We start from the raw sequence: 20,013 nt of genomic DNA on the forward strand, positions 1-20,013 counted from the left end.
AACTAAAAAGAGTAGGAAGTTAGGATGGCCTATCTGTTTTCTCTGGCAGCATCACGTCTTCGTCTTGCTTACATGAATATGCTCACGATCATCTAGGGGTAACACTCACGATTGGTGTAGCAAGGGTATTTGCAAATACTTTTCTGTCCAAACTAGTTTTGATTTTTGACTATCAACCTTCAGTTCGCATATATACATATTGACATAGGGGTCCCGGTTACCAGAGCTCTATTTTTGGAGGAAGATAGGAAATTCAGTAGTTAAGTATAGGCGAGTGTCTGCTTTAGCATTGTCTTTTTCTGACCTCCTTGCTGAACAAGTTGCCAACTAACCCTGAGTTTCAGCCATTCATGTGTTTTTTAGCCGTTGGCACTCCCCATAACAGTCTGGAGTGTCAAGTTTCCTATTTTGAGTGCGTGCATAAGGGTTTCAGCATTTAAGAGGTGTTGGCTGAAAAACCGGTCTGGCATCGGCGAATCTTGCCGCCGCATGGAGAAGGAGTCACACCGCCTTTGTCATCGTGTCCGGACCAGGCTTGTTTTCCCGTCATCCAAGGCTCACCGCCGCTCATCTCGCTGAAACTGTGATCCGAGTCCGGTCACTTTGGTGTTTCTTCCCCGATCTCAGAGGGATGACACCGACCGTTGTTTAAAGGGTTGCCTAATATTGTATCCTGACCTACCACCTGAAATTATGGCCTCCTGGAGCCTGGTCATCAGACATAATTGGAACATTTAAGAGACCCAGATTGGTCACTCCAGTTCCCTCCCTGAGCTCTCGCTGGATCCTCAACAAACATTTCAAATTTTGATGTTCCGGATTCTGACTGCCTATCAAATTTATTCGTGTACTGGACTCCCATCTATGGTGATGCAGCTTCTCTCCTGCTTATCATCTGAAATCTTACAGTGGCCCCGTTCTTGAGGGCCCTTTGAATATCCACCCTTGCTGTTACTAGGACCACTTCCCAGGACCTTGTGTCAGACGACATTCAATGTGTCTGTATGTCCTATTCCAAGTGCGCCCTGATGAAGGAAGCCTGTATTGGCACTTGTCCGAAACGCGCGTCGGCGCTTCTTTGTGTGTGGTGATAGATATGTATGTGAATGTTTGTGTATGTATCTGATGGTACAATAGGTGTGCTTGAGTGGATGAGTGAATGGACTGTGTGCCTTCTTGAATTATTACTGTGTGTCCTAGTTTTTATACTGTACCTTTGTATATGATTATGAAATGTTTTTCAGATGTTATTACACTGTTTAAATGAAATTATTTTTCTATTAAAATGATCTAGACATATATATATAAAAAGTAAAACTAAAAATCCTTTGAACAAATCTTTCTCCTTTTTGGTTGTGTGGGCTAGCTGAAAGTGAAAATAGAAATTTGTTCTCCTGGTACTTAGGGAACCCCCTTTTCATGTTTTTCTCGGTTGCATCCTACCTTCAATCGCACTACATCCTAAAAGTTCAAAATTGCTGACACTGATGTTAGAGCAGGATTTCACACTTCAATAGCATACTGATGTTTCACTTCATTAAGAATACTGATGTTTCAGGGCAGCACCAGCTTGTTCAAATCCCAGCATGAATGGCATGGCTTGGTAGCTATGTTGTCCCACACAATTAATTACCCCAGAAAGCTACTATTACGGCAAAATCTTGTGTAAGCCACCCAGCTCACTCCCAAACTAAAAAGAGTAGGAAGTTAGGATGGCCTATCCTTCTGTTTTCTCTGGCAGCATCAAGTCTTCGTCTTGCTTACATGAATATGCTCACGATCATCTAGGGGTAACACTAACGATTGGTGTAGCAAGGGTATTTGCAAATACTTTTCTGTCCAAACTAGTTTTGATTTTTGACTATCAACCTTCAGTTCGCATATATACATATTGACATAGGGGTCCCGGTTACCAGAGCTCTATTTTTGGGGGAAGATAGGAAATTCAGTAGTTAAGTATAGGCGAGTGTCTGCTTTAGCATTGTCTTTTTCTGACCTCCTTGCTGAACAAGTTGCCAGCTAACCCTGAGTTTCAGCCAGTCATGTGTTTTTTAGCCGTTGGCACTCCCCATAACAGTCTGGAGTGTCAAGTTTCCTATTTTGAGTGCGTGCATAAGGGTTTCAGCATTTAAGAGGTGTTGGCTGAAAAACAGGTCTGGCCAAGAGTCTTTTTCAACAACTTACGTATTATGGGGTTTCTGGTGAATTGGGTGAGTGGGAATTTGATTTTCTGTTCCCCAGTTTTCATGATGATTTACTCTTGCCAGTCTATTTTACAATGTATTAATGTAGTCTTGTATAATTTGAGGATGTATCAGAGACTTCATTAGAGACCTCAAGATATAGGTACAGCGATAAAAAAATAAAAAATAAATATATATATATACAATTGGAAAACATAAAAAAATTAAGTAACCTAAAGTGCTTGAGAGATGGGGTATGTGCAAAATTATGAAAGTGTCTCTGATGAGGAATAAAAGTATCAAGACGGATAGGAGAGAATGGGTTATGTACAGAGAAGTCCCTGGACAGCGAGGTAGGAAGTACTGGACATAGAAACCAGTCAGAAAGAAACGACATCTTTTATAGAGGGGGAGATATCTACTATGTATACAAAGTGGTTTGGTGAAAATAATTGTTGTCTTTGTCGCAGGTTGGATAGTAGACAAAGTAGAAAAGGGGTAGTAGACAGAATTAGATTAAGCAGCAACACTGGCGTTGAAAATTCAAAGATTAACGCGTGGGACTGTGGAGTGGCGTAATGTAAAATGATAGGAACTCCCTGCAAAATGAAGTGTGGGAGTTCTGAGACTTATATTCAAAAAGGGGGGAGAGAGGAGATCTAAGTCGATCAGGAGGGCAGATTTACCACTTGAGAGAAGTGGAAGGTCCAGGCCGCAGTATTTGCCCCGGTAATGCGTTCAACAAAGAGAAGACTGGGCTGTTCCTAGGGTGCGTGCACAGGTCAAAGTAGTGTTTTTAGTTTACGCATGGGACCAACAGAATAAAGTTCCTTCTGGTACTCTTGCGTTATTTTATTTTCACCATCCGTCTACTACCACCACTGGCCCCTCACCCACACTTCACCCACGGGCATTTGGAAAAAGATCTCCGCTAAAGAGCCCCTCTTTTACGGTGTAGCCCGTTGGGTATTGCACCGCCCACCCAACGAGGAGCATCCGCCCATGATGAAGCATGACACCTGCAAGGGTGTGTGAGGCCATTATATCCAACAAAATGGATACCCATTGGTTGGTTACCATTTAACCACCTTTCAATATCCACTTACTTTGACCTGTGCACGCACCCTAGGAACAGCCCAGTCTTCTCTTTGTTGAACGGAGTTCTGAGACTCCCATATCTTGCACATATTTTAGGCCTTGGGCTGAATAGGGGCCCCTTGTGGTTGTGGCCACCATGGGCAACAGGGCCTGCCGCGGAAAAAGTGGTGAAATCAGCTAAGCAGGACATGATGTGAAGTTCAAATTTGAAATCCATAAAAGAGAGATTAGTGGAAATAGCAGATTTGCCAGACTTTAAATTCTGGGAGAGCTTTCTGAGAAGGCTAGATGTATATTGTTACCATTAACTGTGCAAGTTTTAAGAAGTGCTGTTTGTTTTCCACGCCTTGGCACTTTGCAGCTACATCTGAAACTAAATAAAAATAGTTTCTTCAAGAAAAACGACCCCGTTATTCATTCACAAACTATCTATCCAGTTTTATTTCAATACATTCGGTTTGCTATGGCGAGACAAACTGTCAGGGTCAAAATATAGATTCACGTTGTAGAAATAATGGAAGTATTTTGGGTTGCGATTTACCAAGTATACTGTATATTGGAAAAGGAGCTTGCACACACTGAGCAAAATGTGTTGTTCTAAGAACCACGTGAATCCCCTGGAACTTGGAAAGCCTCATGATGAGTTAATTGAATTCTGGGCCCAAACACACACACACAGACACACGGAGAGGCATTTACGAGGCTCATACTGGAGAATGTAAGGCTTTGAAAATGCATTTCAGTGCAAGGTAAATCTGTCCATGGTTAAACACAGATACCCTTGATTGCCTCTCAATTCAAGATATTTAGATTCTGAAAAAAGAGACAGTGGAACGAAAATGATCTTTGAAAATTTCACGCTGTGAAGTCTCTGGAGATTTATCAAGTCGTATTAATGCAAAACCGTAGCGCAGGCATGTGGATTTGGAAAACTTGGAGCAGTGTCGTTTCCCGATAGTAATTATTGGTTTTGTATTATTTGTTCACAGGGGAGCTGATCACAGCCTCGTATGAGCTCGGGGTAAGTATTCGTTTTATTGTTTAATCAGTGTTCTCATTAGCAGTTTTAGGAATTAAGAAGGTTGAATAAAGCATGGAGTAAAGTACATTCATTTTATTTCCAGGCTTCCGTTTTTGCTAACTTACACAGCAAGTAGACTATGCGACAATTTGCTTTAAGTTTTAAATCCAATTAAATGGAATTATGAAGCAACGACTTTGCTGTACATACTGTAAATGGCTTATTAGCAACCCTCTTTTTCATAAGCTTGGGAGCAAAAAATGATTTGGCTCAATAGTCCTAATAAGTTGTAATATTTAATCAACTTTATTAACGACCATGATCCCTTAAGCCAAGATTTTAGGACTGTGATCAGGGTGGTAATCCGATAGCAGTGTGGTCCCACCATTGCTGGAGCTAAGCACAGAAATGGTTGACTGTCTTAAATATATGGTCGCTTTTGAATCCGAACATGAACTGTGTTTCTGGTTAGTTGATTGATTGTTGATATGCTCGAAGCACACAGCTGAAAAGTTTTCAGACAGCTTATGTGTGACATTTCCATATGTTCCATGTGTTTGAGTGACATTCAAATGGCTTATCAGTGACACTTTGACTGATATTTAGCACAGAAGTTATGCACATGCAGTGGGATACATTTTAGAAAAAAAATGTTGGGTGAAACCTTCAGCCTTTTTTTTTTTTTAGATGACCGCAAAGTTGAACTCTGGGATTTCTAGTTTTGTTCATAAAAACAAAAAAAAGACCAAAACGCGCTGAAAGTTGGACACATGGTTAATATAACAAACGGTTCTGTCGGGTGCGAAACATGAGTGATTCAAGGAATACCATTAATGTAGTTGAGGACCCCCCTCAAAAGACAACACAATTCAGATCCCCACAATTAATGACTCGGGGTCTTTTTCATTCCATTCTCATATTTATATGAATTAAAGTCATTCACTTGATTTTTCATGTAATACAAAAAGACGACTGTCAAAATAATTTTTTGTGCAAAAAACAGTGACAGTAGTGAATAGTGAACAAGTGGTGAAAAATGGGAATTACAAATCTGTACAGTCAATATATACATATATACATAGTTATTTTATTCGAAGGCCATTCCTGATAGATGTCTAGAGAAACTCAATTGCTTTAAGTTTTGGAATCCTAGATATCAATGGCCTGTTGTGAGATGTCGACGTTTCGACCCTTCTGCGCCTGTGTCTAAGGTCGCGGCGGGTCTTTTTCAAGACAAGGTGTGCTGCACGACAGTCCACGGAAAACAGGTCGTGTTGAATCGCCTGTAAAGATTGAGGCTCACTGGCCTAGAGATCCTCTTCCAAGTCGTGAAGGGATCTGATCGCTGGCTCGGTCGGACACATGACATCGTGGCTTCATGTTTTCATTACCTTAAGTCCAGATAGTGTGAGTGGAATTGCAGAATCTTGTTTGCTGCTTTAAAAAGTTAATTGGGTGGAACCTGCTGTGTGCTTGTGAAGTTAGAAGCCCAAAAGATGTTTTTAACCCTCCACTTTGCTGAGTTAGTACTGCTGCTTAGAGTGTTGACATTTATAAATGCGGAGTTGTTAATCCAAGAAGAAGTTGTTATTGTACAAGAATTGTTAGAAATGGGTAGCGTGGTGCAGAGCGGCGGGCCAAACTCCGGAGGAAATGTGTAAAGCATCCGCGCAGCACACACAGGGACACACCAGGCACACTACAAAAAGAGACTCCACACCAGGGTAGATGAAAAACAGCATGTGTATTGTAGAATAAACACATCGGAACGTAATCACCGTTGCAAAACAATGTGCCAACCGGCACGGGGTAGCACATTACACAGGGACTATTTACAGGGCAGTGCCAATCTATCCGCTGCCAGAACAATCGCTCGTACAGTTAGGATAAATGTAAGTGTGAAGAATAAAGGTGAGGTCCATCAATTTTAGACGGGTATCAGCCAGCAGTTCTGGCAAAATCCTGAATTTAGAACTTCCCCTTAGCATAAGAGTATCTCATTAGCAACAACTATTTTAGCATAAGTCCATTATGCCTAGCCTGGGCAACATTGCCATACACATAAAGCATTACAGTTAGGCATAGACCTGTGGGCATAAATCACATTAACATGAAGCACCGAACCTGGGAAACATTAGGCATAACCATGAAGCCTCATCATGAGCTAAATACAACCTCATTAGCATGAAGGCAGTAGGTCTGACCTGTGAGCACAAGGAAAGAGAATTAGGCAACATTAACATAAAGGCATTAGTCATGAAAACACATTATGCATAACCTCAGGCATAAATAATCTTTGCCGTAGCCTGGAATAGAAACATCAGGTTAGGCGTAGTATATAGAACACCAGTATTGCAGCCTTAGGGGAAAAGAAACCATTAGCATTAGGCGTAAAACACACAGTGGTCAGGCATATAGCATGAATCAACACCTTATGCCTACCATCACAGGGGACCTGAAAACATGAATACATCAGGCATAAACCGGTGAGCATATTCTGCATATTATTAGGTACACCATACTCAGCATGGGACCTACACATGAGGTCTAGAAACAAAACATCCCTGCATCATCCTATCACCACCAAAGTATGAGCATGGGAACATATGGGCATGGAGGCATAATCCTAACATAAATCTCATCCGGCATTGGGCATAATCATGGGAGCACTGGGGCATCAACCTTACGAAAAAGCGTCAGGCCCATTAGCATAAATGCATTACCCTGCGGGCATGACGGCATGAGTCATCACTAGCATGAAGGCAAGTAAGCATGAAACCGTTAGGCAGTAGGGAAAGGCTACACCTATTATCAAGGACCCGCAGGCCAGCTAGCCTTCTGCACCAAAAACGCATTCATGTTAGTCCCACTGCAGGTCGCTGACTCACTCAAGAATGGCCCAAAGTTACCTCGTGCAGCGGCCCGCAACTGCGGCACCGCTGGGCAGCCACCAGACACTGTCACCATTGTGCGCCCACAGGAGCCCCCACTCAGGGGCTCTGAAGTACAGAATGCCCAATGTGGCAGCTGCCCACTGTCCTGCGGGGCAGCTGTGTTTAGCAAATCAGGCCAGGGAGCACGGCCCATGTTGGAGCCCCGCACAGGACGCTAAATCTAAAAATGCCCCCAGACTTTGCAAAACTGTTGCAGCGGCCCGCAACTGTGGCGCCGCTGTGCCCGGGGATTAGTGCGGGCCCTCCCAGTACGTCTGGGGCCTCAAGCACCGACAGTGTGCCTCGGCCGGCCCCCGACAGTCCCACAATGCAGCCCCACTCACCGGCTGCTCTGGACTCTGCTCGTGCTGGGCTGGTGCCGCAGGGCTCTCCTCTCCCACACGGAGCCCTGCAGGCGTCCACGCTGCTTCCTCCCATCTTCACTCTTCACCTGGGTCCCTCGCCTGGGGCCTGGGACTTTAACATGGAGCCGGCGGGCTCCGGCTGCACTTGGGCTCTCCTCCGCCTCCGGGGCTGCTTCACTTGCGGGGGCACTGACCGGTGGGGTGGGCTCTCGCTCCGGTCTCCCTCCACACACGGGGCTCCCTCGTCACCACGGGAGCCCCGCCACACCTTCGCTTCCTTCCGGCTTCCTCCTTCTGGCCGGCGGGCCACGCCCCCAACCAGGCGCGCTCCTGCCTGGCTTCCGGGTCGCTGCGAGCAGCGCAGTGGCCCGGGGTTTTCTCGGCGCCCGGGTGGCGGTGGTGATGTCGGCGATTCTGAAGTGTGGGGTGACCTCCTGTCTTCAGTTTAAAATATGCAAGTCTTCTCGTTGCGGCTCGGCCGCAGCGGTGATTTCGGGCAGTGTTGAAGTGCGGGGTGGGCTCCCGCTGACTTCAATAAGCACCACGTTGTGGCACACATGCGGGGTAGGCTCCTGCTGCTTTCACTAGCACGTCAGGCGGTGTAGGCACTTGCCAGGGGTGAAGACGCTGTACAGCAGTCTATACTCCAGCAGCGGGCTCTCACTGGCCCTGTGGACAGCAGAGGGGTTACAGTTGGGCACAGGGGCCAGCACACAGACCCATGCGGCGGTACCTCCTGGCAGTAGGTCCCCACTCATTCAAGTCCACCCTCAGTCTGAGCACATGGCATCCCAGCTCCGCTATTTATACGCCCCTCACCCCACCTACCAGACAGTGCCAGAAGCTTCTAGAAGCGTCTGGGGAAACTGGTTCTAACTGGTTTAGGGGGAGGTGGCCAGCACCCTGATTGCTAGGTTTCCCTCCAAAAGCCGGGGGTGCTGGGAAACAAACAACTAGACTGCTAACCCACCTCAGTCAGGTGGCACAACACACAGCCATGGTATCCATTTTAAAAGTAGCATGTTTAAATAGTGAAATTCACTCTGCGCATGCCATTGCGCATCATGTATTATGGCATCTCACACCACACGTGGCCTCTGCATTCTTCTACGATGGGGGAGAAATCCTCTAATGGGGGAGTGAAAAGCGAACCTTTTCAGGGAAAAGGGGCCAAGTCCAACAAGAATATTTCCACTCTGATGGTAGTTTGTGTGTGTGTGTGTATATGTATATGTATATGTACATATATATATATATATATATATATATATATATATATATATATATATATATATATATATTATAACGCACAATTTCCTTTCAGACATAGAGTGACGCATAAATTGTGCAAAAAAAGAAGCGGCTACAGTATAGAGCACTCTCAGCACCAGCGACACTCTACATTTGCTCACCTCAAATGTCTGCTTTTCTTACAAAGTCTTTAAGCGTAGGATTAGGACAGTGCCATCCACGCCGAGATAGAAAAGGACAAAGTCTTTTACCATTTCTGCAGCAAAGTTTTTTTAGCATAGGATCAGCACAGTGCTATCCTCGCAGAGCTGTAAAATTGGCAAAGCCTTTTGCCACTCCAGGCACAGTATTTGGATTGGTAAATACCATCCAAGCCAACCTGAAATGAATAAAAGCAACCCCTGACACGTGTTTCGCTCTCAGAGCTCTTCAGAGAGGTACAGCTTTGTCCAGACACAAGGGAGCTCCCAGTATAAGTCAAAACAATTCCCTTTCAGCCATGACGCATAAATTATGCAAAAAAAGAAGCAGAAAGCTCTGGGAAGTTCTCATGTTTAGGTGGAAAGCAGCTCCAGTATAGAGTACTCTCAACACCAGCGACACTCTAAATTTGCTTACCTTAAATGTCTGCTTTTCTATCAAAGTCTTTAAGCGTAGGATTAGGACAGTGTCATCCACGCCGGGATAGAAAGGGACAAAGTCTTTTACCATTTCTACAGCAAAGTTTTTAAGCATAGGATTAGCACAGTGCTATCGTTGTCGAGCTGTAAAATGGCCAATATATATTATATTTCCAGCAGTGAGGCATGATCTCTGTCTAAAATAATTACCAAACTGGAAGTTGTGGCATAACAATAAGAAAAATATGCCATAAGCAAACTTTAGGCCGATAAAAAAAAAGACCTATTACATTTTAAGTTAGCAACGTGTGTTTTTATTGAAAGGCACAAGAAAAAAACCAAGCATTGGCATAGCCAATAGGTCTCTCCTTTGGGACCTTATAAGTGTTTAGTCATGAAACAGTTGATGTTGTTGCACCAAGAGTATTGTGCTACATAACTAAATACTTATAAGGTCCCATAAGCGAGACCTATTGGCTATGCCAATGCTAAATTAACAAGTGTTAGCACCGTCTAGGCAGGGTGAACCTAAAAGGCTACTGAGCTTCCGGTGCCAGAAAATCGCTCCTGAAACCATTCCAGGGGTTACCTTCTCACCAGAAGCTGGTCTTGGTTTGCCGATACTCCAGGCCTAGTACACCTTTCGCACCCGCATGCCACTCCCGTACAGCACCTGAAGCCTCTGCTGACACATCAACAAAGATGACAGCCGGACTGCACAACAAGGGGGCATGGGGGAAGCCAACCAATCCCTGGCCGCAGTGCGGTGTCGTCAGCGCACACCTTGTGGTTCTTCCTCCTACGAAGAGCATCTGGGTGTAAATTTCACAAGTGCAACAGCTGAGCCCTGGAGCACGACAAGAACAGGACCGGAGCTTCTTGGTTGCTCGGTGCGCTGTAGCCCTAGTCACGTCCACACAGTCTGCAGTACCAAGACCTAGGTTCTCACTATTTAAAATCAAAGGGCATGGCAGCGAAACGTATACTAGTGTTTTACACTGCTGCTCCTACCAACCCTGGAAATCTCCAGTAAGCACATTAGTTCCAATTAAGATACACGTACCAACTGTATAGAGTGCGATACAAATGGCCAATGTACAGAATTAGTACAACCACTATGCAATTTATTTCACAACTCACATCTGAGTGTATTATCAGACGTGTACCTTTTTAAATGAAAAGCGTGTTTCAAAATGAGTGAAGCACGATTACCTGTGCTACAAAGCCCCACCACGAACATCCCAAAACACTCTATAGTAATCTCGAATACGGTTATGATTACAACAGGTCCCATTCCTTATTACTAGTGGTGTGATTCGGGGGTGGGCAATCCTGACCCGCCCCCGCTTTGGGTAGCGGGCAAGGGTTGGAAACTTGCCCTACTTCAAAAGAGCGCTGTGAAGCCTGTTGCATGTATTGTACTTACAACCTTACTAATGTGAGGAATTTCGAGAACAGGAAATAAACATACCAATAACGTGACTACCTAAACCAAGCACCCAGTTGGGACAATCTGCGTCGGTGGCACAAGGTGGAGCCTAACCCAATGGAGGTGGAATAGCTGCTCGAGGAGAATGCGCAGAAGGTGACGTGCTCATGACGAAAAACAAGGACGAGTGGTTCTCGGCACTTGATCGCACCACCGAAGCTGTTGCAAGGCGGATTTAAATGCAAAATAAACTTGAGGTGGTGAGAAGAGCCTACTCATTAGCACCAACCCAGTTCACTGTGTTTACTGACATGTCCTTGCTGCATCGGACTGGCCACCAACGTACAGGCACACTCTAACTACCATAAAGTCAGCTTCTCTGTGGTTCTGTACTGTAAACTACCCACTAACGTAGGGCAACACGTAGCAAGTGGCAGCCAATGCACAACTGACAAGAGATTACCAGCCAACCCCATGAAAATAGTTCTCTCAACCAATAGAATGGCGTTGGACTTTTATCTTAATTAGTAGAAAGTGTGAAGTGATTTGTTGTGAGTATTTGAGTGCAAGCTTGCTCGATCACAGGGGTAAGGATACTTATGCGTGAAAGTTAAAGGAGGTTTACAAGCACTGGCCACCCAGCTGTGAAAGTGATGCGGCCGCGAAAGTGAAAGTGATTGCGGGCTTTAAGGGTGCACTTAATGACCCATGACGGAGGAAAGCCAGATGGCGGCTGCGCGCGTGCACGTGCGCGTAACCGCAAATGTGAGGCCAGCAAAAGCGTGTGATAGGACTTTTAAGAGCCCACTTACTAAATGTCTCGCAGAGCAGTGAATGCGCTCGCTCAGGCGAGACCTAAAAAACAGAGAGGAACACAGCTTCCTTATGACTTAAATGTAGTAGTGGAAGGCAGGAAGACGAGGTCAGCCTGTGGCCACCAAACATGAAGCACAGTCCTAGCATCTCATGACTCCTCCTCCCTAAGACACCAGACCTGTTGCTTTCTGAGGCACTGTTGTGCTTAAAGCACCTATAGAAAACTTGAAGCCAGAGAGAGGTGCCGCTAAACTAGCATGACATTGCAATTCAGTGCGGTGAAGCGCCAATCTGCACTGAAATGCATTAGACTAACATACACAGCGTGGCACTCGGCAGTGCTTGGAAGCATGAATTATTCTTATGGTTAGGTGCTTGTTGGTGTGGCCATGTACGTCTTTCAGGTAAAATATCCTGTGTACTGTGCTTTAGCATTGTCATCTGTCAAGAACTTGCATCGTCTGCTGGTGAGATGATGCTAATAAATAAATATCTTTATTAAAACCATTCAAATTCTAATAAAATTCATGCACTCCATAAATCACAGAAGAACACTACATATAAACCAAAGCACATATCAGATCTAAGACTTAAAGGAATATAATCCTATAAATTGGCCAAAAGTGCAGGTGCCAGGTATGTTTTAGAAAAAGTCAAATATGCTGCATTTAGAAAAATCCCGGGGTTATCCGATAAAGCAGATCTTGCTGCCACCCTGTCCATGAACCTCACAAAATGTACAATGTGCCTGCAGTCCCCACATTGCTTCCTGACATAAGCAAATGTTAATTTCTCGAAATAACGGCTTGAGTCAGACTCGCCTTTCGCACTCAAACCCAGGGCAGGAGGAGCACAATACTTTATACACCGTGGGCCAGTACTTGACTACTGTTTCATGAGCTACTCTTATCTGTTTACTTTTGCTTAGATCTAATTTTTTGCCTCCCTTTCATGACAGGAGCAGATGTTGTGGTCTCTATTGCAGACCAGTATGGAAACTGACAGAATACCCGCACAGGCACAACAATAACTTTAAGCAATTACTCTACTTAAGAGCACTGAACTTCACGAGTACCAGATTTATAATTCTGGATCTGGGCAGACCTATTTTTTTTTCCTTTCTTTTTTTTTTTTACGGAGTTTTATGTAGGGCGAACTTGACCCTAAGGTATCGGGTATCAGAGCGCTTTACACGAGCACCAGTTGCATTACATGAGGACACATTCATTAGGTCTCGGCCTGATCCACCGCATGCGCTGACCTCGGCCGAGACCTTAAGTAGGGCTCTGAGAAATGCTACTTTGCCAGCGATCAGCTTGCTAGAACATGCACAAGAGCGCGCGCGCGCATGCGTGTTATAGCAAGCTGATTGCCGGCAAGGTAGCACTTGCGGTGCCGCGCGTGCTCGTGTTTTTTTTTTTATTTCATTTTGCGGCCAATGATCTGTAACATGCACCATTACCAAATATTTATTTATCTTTCTCGATGGATACACCTCAAACATCCCTTTTCAGATCATATAATTAGCTAAGCTAGCAACACGTTACTTCATTTTGCGACGTTATTGTACCAGCTGCGTCCTGTGGTAGCAAGTCAGTGAGCATAGTGTGCAGGGGAGCTCCGAGCTCCTGTTCCTGCATGACTCGGCAAGTGTCAAAAAGCGACCCCTTTTATCCAGGCCAGCGAATGAGACCCCACTCTCTCTCACTGTAAAGCTGCCGGGGGTATAACTCATCCGTCGGATTTAGTGTTGCCTGAGCACAATTCCTTCCTCTGACCTCACTTACTACATCCTCCTGCCTGGCGAACTCACACAAAATAAAGGACGACCCCAGCTGCTCCTGGTCAAGCACAGAGTCGCTCTGAGGCCAGCTGTCAGATTACTTCCGGTTCACCAAGTGCGTCTGGAGATACAGCATAACATGACTAGGCCCGCTGAAAATTATTAAAGAGCCGCTGAGATGTCGCCATTTCTCAAACGCATTAGCTGAATGGAGACCCCACACCCCCCTGGAATGGGTGCCCTCCCCACTTGCAACAAGGTTATATACGGTACCATATTGCGTTCAAGTTAAATTGCGTGACATCCATTAAAACCCATTAAAAGTCTCGGCCCGCACGTATTTTGCTTTAATGTCAGGTCCAATCTCTTTCCTCTCTCGTGATCGCTGCAGCTCCACAGCAAGTGCTCAACACCGCTCCATACTCCCCCAGGAGTCCACCCGGCTGCAATCCTTGTTAACAGAAGTGATTCTTAATTTGCCATGAAATTCTCTGCTACTTGTTTGTGTCTTCTCTTTACTTCCTGTGGAATCAACCCTCATGTTCACGATAGGAGTGAGCTTCATTGCAGATCCTAGATCTGGCCCTGCTGGGCCCGCTCCATGGGTGAATGAATGCAGGGGGCCCTGCCCTTGATAAGGAGTGAACAGCCGCATTCTTCTACGTTTACTTTAGTGCATTGAAAGTTTGTAGAATGTTTTCACTTGTACATCATTGAGTCGTAGTACTCTGATGTTCTTGACTGATATCTGAAATTAATGTTTGTACCTATTAAGACATCTCTCTGAACTATTTGTTTTAGTGAGGTGTGATAATAGCAACGTTTTTCTCTCTAAAAAAAACTCTGCAGTCCAACCAGTTATACAATTATCGACCCGAGCAGTAACAAGGCGCTTCTGCCATCGCATAGCAACACTTCTGGGCCCATTTGTCAAGAATAAAATCTGCGTGGAAAAAAATGTGCCCCGATCTGCATTTATTGGCACAGTGCAAAGGTAAAGTTGCACGTTTCCCCCAGCACAGCTGCATCTTCAGGATATAATTTATATGTGGATGATCACGGTTCTTAAAATATACATGCAGATGTACAGAGAGCAATATCTTATTTATCAGCATTGTCGAGCGAGGGGAGGTGCAGCAGGACCCCCTCTTTGGGCTTAGCTCTGGTTAGAAATGGCAGCTCTCAACACTCGGCAGCGGCGCCGGAGTTAAATAGCATATGTAGAGTATATTGTTACCTGTGTGCTACGGTTTTAAATAGAGGTAAAACAAAACACACAACAGTATTTTTTAAATGAAACAGTCTAATGTTTTGGCAACCTGCTTTTATGTAAACGTTGACTTGTCTTTTAATTATATTCTAAAACAGGCTTTTTATGTGCTAGTGCCACAACCGTAATAATAATAATAATAATAATTCTGAAGCTTATAAAGCGCATGGTTACACTTACCAGTGTGTCCCCGCGGTGAATAAACCGCTGAGGAACCGATCCAGGCCTGTTCCTGTGAGGCGCCCAACTCCTGGGCACCCCCCTGGTGAAGCCAGGCATCCTTAGCGATTAGGGACGGTGTGGAGACTAAGCAAGCTATTGCCCAGAGTTGCAGCGTGGGACCCCATGATTAGAGTAGGCACCGTGCCGAGAATTATCGGGTCCGTGGACATTTGAGCTCAAGACCCTGCCGCAACGGGAATTGAACCCTGGTCCCGGGCCAGACCTCTGCATCAGGGTCTGCCGCTCTAATCAGTGAGCCACACTCCTCCACTACCAATTCAGCTTGTCTCCTGTCAGCTGCATTCTATGAGCATGTATATTGTTGAAATTATATTTTAGTGCATACAAAACACACACAAATCAACAATACTATAAGAACAGTTACACTGAGGAAACTTCTTCCTGCTCACTAGGCGGTTTTTGTTACTGCTCCGCGTCTGTTTGTCCCACGCAGACACTGTCATCTTTCCCCTACATACCCACTTCACCTCTCATCTTTCTCACACTCCCAACACCCACTCTCATATTGCAATACCACTGCCCTCTCTCGTCTATCCTTCACACTACCTATTCCTCTTTATACTGCCTACTCACACATGCTACCTTCATCTACCTCCTCACGTACACTAGTTCACCTCTTGCCTACCCCCAGGTGCCCCTTTCACTTGTCCCTCTATCTCTCTGTCTCACACTCTTTCTCAACCATCTCTCTCGCTCTTTCACGCACTATTTCTGCCGCTCTCATATGGTTAACTTCAGGTCTTCAAACACAGTTACTATCCCTTAACTTTTCAAAGTTTCCGTCCCTCAAACCCATGCCCTCCTCCTCTTCTCAGGGTGCGTTCTGCGTACACAAAACCAACCCTTTTTGTGCATCTATGGCCTGCTCTCCCGTCGTTCTATCTTTCTCACATACTATTTCTGCTCCTGTCTTAAGTTCAATAACCGCTTCCTACAGAAACTACCTAATCCTCTCGTTCTTCCTTTCTGGCTATTCTTTGCAGCTCTCACCACCATCTATTCACTAGGTCACATAATTCTCTTACACAAATACACTACACTACACACAATTCCACTACTTACAGTTCAAATACAAACCAACTAATCTCACTTCACACTCATCCACTACACTCCAAAACAAAACCTTATCAATTACAACGCCATTATCTCTAACACTCACAAATGCGAGACCTATTGCATTGCAAATGCTTTTTAACCCCTTCGATGCTGATGACGGCCCCCAGCCGTCATGCATCACGGGGCTCGTGTGCTGATGACGGCTGGGGGCCGTCATAAACCCACCCACTTTGAAAAACGCCGCACAGGCGCATAATCGCGGCCGCGCCCAAGGGGTTAAAGCGGGCCATGCGCTTTCTGTTTTACAGGGCAGCCCGCACACACCACTACCAGGATGCTGCCATTAATGAATAATGGCTGGGGCTTAAAATGTGCCTTTCTGGCAGTAATAAATATACAAGACTAGACGCTTGTAATGGTTTGTCTCTGTTGGAACCTAGCTCTTCATGATTGCTGACTCATGGTTGGACACAGTCTCTGGTGATATAACGCCATTCATTTGCAGTGACTGTTATGCACAGCTTAATTCATATATATATATTTTTAAATATACGTAAGTGGAGGGTTTTCTTAAAAACTGTCCACTCACACCGCTTTAGTCCATTTCATATAGGTTCTTTCACTTCCCTGCTTTCACCCTCTGTCACTGTTTTTCTCTTGCTCCTTCTTTCTCCCTTTTCTGCCTTTCTCTCTCTGTTTCGCTGGCTCAAAGACGATGATAAACAAGCATTGGCATACCCAATAGGTCTCGCCTTTGGGACCTTATAAGTGTTCAGTTAATCAGCACAATATCACTGGTGCAACAACATCAATTGTTGCATGGCTAAACACTTATAAGGTCCCAAAGGCGAGACCTATTGGCTATGCCAATGCTTGTTTTTTTGTTTGTTAGGCACAGGGAGATTGAGTGATTTGCCCCAGAATCACAGAATGTTGAGCATCCTTCCTTGTCGAGATCTTCTGCACATGTGTGCAGGTAACTAAATAGTAAATGTATTTGCTGGGTTTGAGCTGCATTTTCCGACTTTCAAGACAATTTACAGGGGGCTGTTTGTTCCCCTTGATATAACTAAGTTTTTGTAAAGGGAATGCAGCCATTTTCCATGTGCCTAGAACGGCCCTGAGCACGGGAAAATACAACATGCTACAGGCCACTTCCCCACTTTCTGTGGCTACTGTCTGCAAGCCATGCTTTACCACGGCTCTCTTTGTCTTCAAGAAGCTAAACCTCAGGTGAAGAAGGTGTTTTTCATGGGCTGTCACTTCTGTTTTCACTATGTAGTATGGGGTAGTGTTTCATGGTCTACATTTGGTAAGTTGTGACCAGTATTTGCACCATTGCAAATCTGTAGACTTTATTCTGTGTTGGCTTTCTGTTAACTCCTGCTCTGTATCTGCTTGCTTGATATGAAATCTTTCTGATGATAATTTTCCTCTCCAGTGCTGAAATCAATGGAATAGGCTGAAATCTCCCAAAATACATCATTACCTTAAGTCTCATTATGCGGCAAAATGATTGCTTATTTGAAATAGATGAATGTGTCTAAAATGATAAATGCTTTTTATATATTTAAAATCATCTAAAAATGACCTCTGTGCTTCTCTGCCTGTCACCGATTGTATAGATTTAGGATTTCTAGAAAGAAATTGACTCCTTTCCTGTTGTATTTTACCACTCACATCTATTCAGCTTCATTGGTGATGTACATCATGCATTGTCTAGCAGACTGATCAGTTGGGTTTTTCATGGGACTAGCCAGTTCTGCTGAACGAAAACATTATCAGAACAATATTTCTTCTTAAAATATCTTTATGCGTCAAGGCTCATTTCCAGTTTAGGTTTCACCTCCGTGCCACTGTCCAGCCTTGAGAAGAGCCTTTATATCGAGATTTCTTGACGCTATAGGAACGTGAGTTACTTTTTTGCTATGCAGTTTGCAAACACACCTTCCAAGTGCATAGCAAAGGTTGAAAGAAGAGCCCCTTTCTTATTCTTTTTAGCAAGTGGAGAAAAATGCCTAAACAAACACTGGCAAAGCTAAAAGATTTGTCTTTTTGATAGGGGAAGTGTTTGGAATTAGATGGGTAACTTTGTGTGTTGTCCCATGTGTCCTAGAAAGAAAATACAAAATAAAGCATCTTGGAGTACAATAGTCTGGAGGAAGGGGATTACGGCACCTTTTCTGAACAGACTGCAATAGCGTCACGAAAATGAGTCAGAAGTAACAGCATGACATATTAAACTATAAAAAACACTAGAATTTACCAATTATAGTTAATTCAAGTAACTATAACTCACGCCCGCCATGCGCAGTTTCCTCATCAATAATTTCACTCCAAAAGTTGCAGTGATATTATCAATGATGAAGTAGAAGATGTCATAGGTGATTTAATATGTGGGGTAATTAGCAGTGCACGGCGAGGGCACGAGTTATAGTTACCTGAGATAACTATAACTGGTGAATTTCAATGTTATTTAGAGTTTAAAACATTTTGTTGTTACGGAACAATTCACCCAAGTATAACCCCACTTTAACCTTTGTTTTTTGTCAGTGAATTCTTTAAAAACTATTTTTTAAAGTATTATTTAATTACCATATGTAATTCCAACCCCTGCTTTAAATTGAAAATGTGTTGTCTGTAGAGACAGTGCGCTACCACACCATGCATACTCCACACTACCCCACTCCACGCCCTTCAACACCATTCTACAACACTCCATGCTATGATATGCCACTCCACTCCCCTCCACTCTAAGACACTCTGTGATACACCCCTCAACTACACGCCACTCCAATCTATGCCACTCACTCTAATGACATGCCATTTCACTCTATGCACCTCCACTCTACACCACTTATTTCATTCCAATCTACCTAACTCCACTCTGTCCCACTGCAATCCAATGTACTCCAGTCTACCCCATGCTACTCCACTTTGCTAAAATCTACACCACTTAAATCTACCCCATTCTACTCCATTCTACCCCACCCCAGTTTACCCACCTGTCCCCTATTTACTTCACCCCACTTCAAATGTACCCTATTCTAACCCAAGCTACCTCACTCAAACCTACCCATTCTACCCCAATCCAGTCTACTCCAATCCAGTCCACCCCACTCCACTCTACCCCACTCCAATCTACCCTGTTCCACTCAAGTCTAACCCACTCCAATCTACTCCACTCCATTCTACCCAGTCTACTTCACTCAATCTAACACGATCAACCCCACCCCACTCAGGTCTACCATGCTCCACTCCAATCTACCACACTCCACTCAAATCTACACCACTCCAATCTACCTCAATCCACCGCGCTCCAATGTACCTCAGTCCAGCCCACTACACTCCAATCTACCCCACGCCTCTACTACACTCCAACTGTCAATTTACCCCATTCCATTCACCCCACTCAATACAATCTATCCAACTCCTCTCTACTCTAGTTTACCCCATTCCACCATAATCTACCTGACTCCAATCAACCCCACTCCACTCTACCCAAATCTACCCCATTCCACTTCACTCCAATCAAATCTACCCCGCTCCACTCCAATCTAACCCACTGCACCCAACCCCATTATATCCCACCTCACTCCACCCCAATCTACCCTAAACAATCCACCCCACCCCAATGTACTCCACTCCAATCTGTTTCGTCTATTCTACCCCACTGCAATCTACCTCACCCTATCCCACTCCAATCCAACCCACTTCCCTCCAATCCACCCCACTCCAATCTACCCCCACTCCACTCTAATCTACCCCAGTCCAGGCTACCCCAATCTTCTCCACTTCACCCCAATCTACCCAATATAATCTACCCCACTCCAAACTACCCCAATCTACCCCACTCCATTCCATTCTATCCTACTATAATCCATGCAATCTGCCCCACTCCACTCAAATCTACCCGACTCCACTCCAGTCTACTCCCCTCCAGTC

The 20,013-nt window shown here is 44.6% G+C and overlaps 1 protein-coding gene across 2 annotated transcripts in view; it reads left to right on the forward strand.

Annotated features, from left to right (window-relative positions):
* TMEM260 (transmembrane protein 260) overlaps window positions 1–20,013 on the forward strand; it is a 639,752-nt gene that overhangs the window by 42,810 nt on the left and 576,929 nt on the right. For both annotated transcript variants that reach the window (XM_078660364.1, XM_078660365.1), the window contains exon 2: window positions 4,271–4,302. In XM_078660364.1, the coding sequence (XP_078516490.1) occupies window positions 4,271–4,302 (32 nt within the window). The remainder of the gene's footprint in view (window positions 1–4,270; window positions 4,303–20,013) is intronic.

Source organism: Lissotriton helveticus, chromosome 9 (genome assembly GCF_964261635.1).
Source record: "Lissotriton helveticus chromosome 9, aLisHel1.1, whole genome shotgun sequence".
Lineage (NCBI taxonomy): Eukaryota > Metazoa > Chordata > Amphibia > Caudata > Salamandridae > Lissotriton > Lissotriton helveticus.